At 32.9% G+C, this 6,201-nt stretch overlaps 1 protein-coding gene across 1 annotated transcript; it reads right to left on the bottom strand.

Moving 5' to 3' along the window:
* Positions 1–1,341: 1,341 nt before the first annotated feature.
* LOC109157279 (MADS-box protein FLOWERING LOCUS C-like) lies at positions 1,342–2,055 on the bottom strand. Its single transcript, XM_019305179.1, has one exon. It carries the CDS (start codon positions 2,053–2,055, stop codon positions 1,342–1,344), a length of 714 nt encoding a protein of 237 aa, XP_019160724.1.
* Between the last annotated feature and the right edge of the window lie 4,146 nt (positions 2,056–6,201).

Raw genomic sequence — 6,201 nt, forward strand, 5'->3', positions numbered from 1 at the left:
TAATAAACATATGCACATGACATTCAAATTATGGCGAACGACTACATCCGGACATTCACACCACATATAATATAGTTGTCCTCAATTTAATACACTTGAATATATATATATATATATATATATATATATATATATATATATAGACCCTCTCGTGTGGCGATTTTCAGTATACACCAATAGTTAAGTAAATATACACCATCAACGTTAGGAAATGCACTACAAAAACACAAACAAATTAGGTACGCATCACCAAAAACACACCATTAGGTACGACTAAAAGCAACACACAGTGTTCGGAAATACACCATTAGTGATAGGGAGTTATATGGTGTATTTTTTTGGGCGTGTTGTGTATTTTTTGGTGTATTTTTGCATTTCATTGTTATGTACGTGTTTCTCTTACACTATTGGTGCATATTGTTAACATTGTTGGTGTATTATGAAAATCGCCATACGACCGCACGGGAGGGTTCGCCGCATTTGAACTTTATATATATAAAATTCAATTCCCGTGCAATTGGGTATGTCCCGTGCGGTTGTGCAGTTAAATATTTGCCATTGATCTTGCCTAAATCAACGTCTAGGATTAACAATTATTAAAAAAAAAAAAACGATGGCAATTTGGTCTTTTTGCATTTAGGTCAAATTTAAGGTGCGTGGTTTTGGTACTGTGTGGCTTAAGATGCGTGAATTGGTGAAAACTTAAGTGCGTTGATTTAAAGTTTTAGGTGCGTAGTTTTCTTTCTTAATTAAGGTGTGTGGTTTGTGTGTTTAAGGTGCGTCAATTGCATGTTTACGGTTCTCACATGAAGTACTGTTAGTGAACAAATGAGACCACCTCCCCGTGAGACTGTGGGAACATGTACATGAATACATACAAGCTAAAATTCCAGCCACACAACACACAATCTATCATGGAGTAATTTTTATGCATTCATATAGTAGTTTTTCTGCATTCATGTTGATCCACAAGTTCTCCTTATGGCTCAAATGTTGTGAATAACTCCAATTGGTTTTGTTCTTCTATTCAGAAAATATGACTTATAGTGTATAAATTTGTGGAGAATATAATATTGTAGTTGAAATTTAAATGGTTTGGCAATTGGCATTGCATGGCATAACAAATTAAAAGCAGGGAATTACTCCATTGCTCGAACATAGTGAACAGACTCTGAAAATGATGAGATAGATTACAATAAGATAAGCCAACATAAAAACCAAGCTACAAAGACAAATTAAAGCAGGAAACTAAATGACCAATTAATCTGGAAACCATAAAAGACACAAATGAAAGACAACAAAAAGACCAACAATCTGCTGCAACTAATTTAATGCAATTAATTAAGAAGAGGTACGAATCGTTTCCTCCTCATCATCAGCACCCGGTGTCACATTCAAATTGAAACTTGGAACACGAGATGCAGCAGAAATCATCTCCTCGTCATCATCTGCAGTAGGTGCGACGTTCAAGTTGAAGCCTCGAACCAGATTAGCAGAAACCAGAATCTGATTCGGGCTGCCTGCAGTGACATTCAGATCAAACTCATTTGCAAATGATGGAATACAAACCATTTGCTCATTTGCAGACACTTGGAATTGTTGTTTCTTTGCCTTCAATTTTGTGCAACAATCATCAAACCAGGCATAAGCAGCCTTTACGTGCTCCAAGTTGGAAGGATCAAAATGAGGGCCTAACAGCAAGGACACATCTTGGCACTCCAAAATTTGTTTCAACTTGTCAACTGGATCTCCATTCAGAAGATCCAATTGGTGGTCATCATTCTGAGCCATCGCGATGCCTGCATTGGATCGCCTTGCCCGATATTCGTTTATTATTGCGTGAACACAACAAGTGCCAAATGCATGCATATATCCCTTGGATGAGATGAGAAATATGCCTATAGTGGCACCAGTTGAAGCTGCAACCCTTTTGGCCTTTTCAAAGAGGGTTCTTTTCCTCTTCGAGAACGTTACAGCACGGGCATTGTCACACTCAATCAGTTTCATTTCTATCTTTTGTCTACCCTTATTTTTCCTCTCGGGCTCCCCCTCCATATCCAGGGAAAACTCAAAAGAACAAAGGAAACAGCAGCCTTTTAGTTCTCTCTGAAAGGAAAGGAAAACTGTTCTATTGAGTACGATTAAAAGGTGAGAATGGGAGGGGTTTTATAGGTGGGATGTGGGCATTATATTCCATTTCATCTGCATTTATTGGTACTGTACAAATTCTAACAATAATTACACTATTTGATTTTGCTCATAAATACATTTTTATTAATATTTAATTTTTTTACTTTATACAATTAACTTATGTGGATTTGCCTAGTGGAAATATAGCTGTTTTATTCTTTTTTTTTTTAAAAATAAAAAATAAAAAATTGACAGGACTATTTTACGCCCTTGATTTTTAGAGAGGTGGGAATAATTTTAGTCACTGATCTGACAATGACGATTAATTCACCATTTGTTTCGTTGCATGTAGAAAAGGGGTTCTATGTGGCAGGGCCGGTCCAATCATTTTCTAGGCCCGGGGCAGGACAAAAAAATGGGCCCCGGTTAATATATATTTCATGCCTAAGATTTAATTTAAATAAGAAAAAAATTACTAATATCAATAACTTTAAATAAGATTAACAAGTTTTTAACAATTTTACAGCGACAATAATAATCATGAAAAAAATTCTAGGTGCTTTCCTTAATGTAAAATAATAAATAATCGTATAAGTGCCTTCATAAATAAATAACTATTATAGTTTATAAAAATGAATAAATAATTTAAAATCGAGTCAACTTATAAACAATAACATTGTTATCATAATAAATAATAAATTAATTATTATTAAAAATTTATAAAACAATAATTACAAACATATGTGAAGCTAAAAATATTTTTTTGACTAGGAGAAAGAAATTAAAATATTTCAAAACGCAATAAAAAAATTCAAAAAGATATGAAACATAATTATCTAGATAAAATAGTTTGAATATAAAGCATATTATAAATCACACATCTTCTATATTTATATGATTTTTATAAATACTTTTTCTTTTAACTAGATAAATTTCAAACTTTTTTACAATTATTTGAATACAATGACACATGATAGAAACTTCTATATTACATTGATTAGATATTCATAAAAATGTACGGAGTAAATTATCTTTTAATTTTTTTCATAATTCAATCTAAAAATATATCATATAACCCCCTCTGTCCTATTTTTATGTGTCTTGTTTGGTTAACATGAGTTGATTGAAGTTTTTTTAATTCAATTTTTCATAATATGTTTAGTATAAGTATATAAAAATTTATAAATTTAGAAACTGCATTAAAATTTTAATATAAAAATTTATATATTTAATATAATTTTTTTTTCATATTATGTTTAGTATAAATTTATGAAAATTTATATATTTAAAAACTACATTAAAAATACTACTCCATATTAAACACAAAAAATCATTAAAAATAATTTTTTAAAAGATACATTATAATATAAGCGAAGAAGTAAAGTTGAGGAATTCTAAAATGTAAATGGAAGGATTGGATCACCAGCCTTTGATTGAAGGAGGTTGAAATTTAAATATCTTACCAGCTAAGCTAATTCACCTCAGTATAAAATATATATATATAAATTACTTATACTCAATACATATATACTATGTATAAGAGATAAGATGGGGCCCTCCCCAACCATGGGCCCTGGGCAAGGGCCCAGCCTGCCCTTGCCCCAGGGCCGGCCCTGCTATGTGGGTGTACCCTTGCTGTAGACTAAATTTCATCCTACAATTTATCTACCTTAAAGTAACATTTTTAGACCTTCGTAGAAAGATCACTTCAATCCATAAAAAAAATTGAAATCTTTAATTCTAAAGGCCGGGTTAATTTTACATTTAAGCATTAATCTTTTCCATACATATCCCCTTACTAGACATATACCACTTTTAGGTCAAGGAGTACGTACTCATCTCAAATTTGTCTAGTGTTAACTAGTTAAAGGTATCAAGATATGTGATCCCTAAATGATATGGTTGATCCGAGTAAGGAGATACATAGGAGGGTTGATCCCAATTCCCAAATTTAAAAGTGAAAATTAGTTATTTTCATTAATAACTAGTGAATTGGTTAATCCCACTTTAGGGATGGCAATGTGCTCCGTCCCAGTAGGGGATGGGGACGGGGAAAAATTTCAGGGGACGGGAGCGAGGAATTTTTTAAAATCTCCGCCGTGGACAGGGACGGGAACGGGGATACCCCTCCCCGGCCAGCCTCATACCCGAAAATTAAAAAATATATATTATATATTCTATTAGGAATTAGATTATTAGTTATTTAGTTTTTTGAATGCTACTAGCTCTATTACATTGTAGTATCTGTTCATATACTTTCTCAACCTACTGAAACACAAAAAGCTAATAACGCCTCCATTGAGGCTTGAACTCACAACCTTCCTAATGGAAGTCCAACCCGGGTACCATTGGACCACATAGTCCTGGTTATTATTAGTTATTTAGTTAATTAGTTTTTTTTTTTTAATAAATGAGAGAGTTTTATTGACGGCGAATAGCGCGGTGGGAGGCAAAGCCTCTGAGATAATACAAAAGAGCTGTTTTGGCCTTTTCAGGCAAAGTACAAGAATCAACAAGGATCATCGAATGAGAGGAAGCAAGGCCAGATTCAGCAAGCGCGTCCGCAACCCTGTTAGCTTCCCCGTAGATAATTAGTCTTATTAGATTTTAAAATTAAAATTTAAAACAGAGTAAGTACATACTATTCAATTATTCAAACAATATGTATATATTGGATGAATTAAAAATTTGGAATATATTGAATATTGATTACCTTGCATGCACTGTGAATATTGATCGAATGTGTATATATACGATTAATTAGATTATTAGAATATATTAACTATGGATTTCAATTTTTTTGTTTTTATTTTATAACTATATTGCTTTCACACATTGACTATGGGTAAATTCCCCGCGGGGACGGGGATAGAAAATTTTTTCAATTTTCCGCCGGGGATAGGGACGGGGCTAGGGTCGCGGAGACGGGGACGGGGAGTATACTCCCCGTTGCCATCCCTATCCCACCCTAAGTCAAAAAGGAATATACATATCTAATACAAATATAGCATGTCAAGAGAGTGGTTAATAAGGAGTATTAGTTGTAGGAGTTTCTAATATAACACGGTCCAATGACTAAATTAACCTAGTAAAATAAGGGTTTCAAAATGTCATGTTAGGAACATACATAATCTATTGTATGGACCTGAAAACGTACAACTGCAAGAAAAACTCAGGACAAGATATACCATTTAAATTATTGTAAGGGATTGAGTTTATGCCAAGGGTAGAACTAGAGAACAAATTAAAAGTGACATTTTCTCATTTTAAATTATGAGAATGTTATTCTTAAGTCAAATAGTATTTATTTTATTTTATTTTATTATTATTTTTTTTTGTGTGTGTGTGTAGTTTTAGATTATCATGTAAAAAATATCTAAACATAAAATGATATTATTCAAATTCAAGCACGCATGGGCAGCTCAGTTGGTCACATGTGGAAAGTTTGAGAAGAATAATACTTCCTCTGTCCCATTTTATCTGTCATACTTACTATTTATTGGTCAAATCAACTCTTTCTTTTTTTGTTTATTTTCTTTAGTATTTTTTACTTATTTTTAAATTTGATTTTTTGTGTTTAATAGTATTTTTAGTGTAGTTTCTAAATATATAAATTTTGTATACTAATGCTAAACTTAATATTATGAAAAATTAAATTAAAAATAACTTCCGTCAAGCCAGGTTGATATACCATGAAATAGCATTGTATTTGTGATCATTTATGCTTGCTTTTGACTCAAATGTTAGTTAAATAATGGTGCAACAATGCAAATTTGGTGTATCTTGATTAAAGGAGGAAAAAATTGAGTAATGGTGTAAGCAAGTATGAAATGACGCTAATCTTGGGAGAAAATGAGGCTTAAAAGCACAAGGGAAGCACCTCGAAGGCACACCGGGGAATGAAGGAGCAAAATGACAGCGTGAAGTCCATTTGGAGGGACTCATGCTGACATTCACACCGTGAGTGCCAGCATGCATGAATCCGTGACTGAGTTTCTGATCAGGAGACTCATGCTGACAGTCACACTGTGAGTGTCAGCATGAGTCTCAATGATCAGAATCTGATCAGTG

The sequence above is a fragment of the Ipomoea nil genome, unplaced genomic scaffold, assembly GCF_001879475.1.
Source record: "Ipomoea nil cultivar Tokyo-kokei standard unplaced genomic scaffold, Asagao_1.1 scaffold2779, whole genome shotgun sequence".
Taxonomy (NCBI): domain Eukaryota; kingdom Viridiplantae; phylum Streptophyta; class Magnoliopsida; order Solanales; family Convolvulaceae; genus Ipomoea; species Ipomoea nil.

Excerpts from the sequence above, each read along its gene's own strand:
- LOC109157279 (XM_019305179.1), bottom strand. The coding sequence starts at position 2,055 with ATGGAGGGGGAGCCCGAGAGGAAAAATAAGGGTAGACAAAAGATAGAA.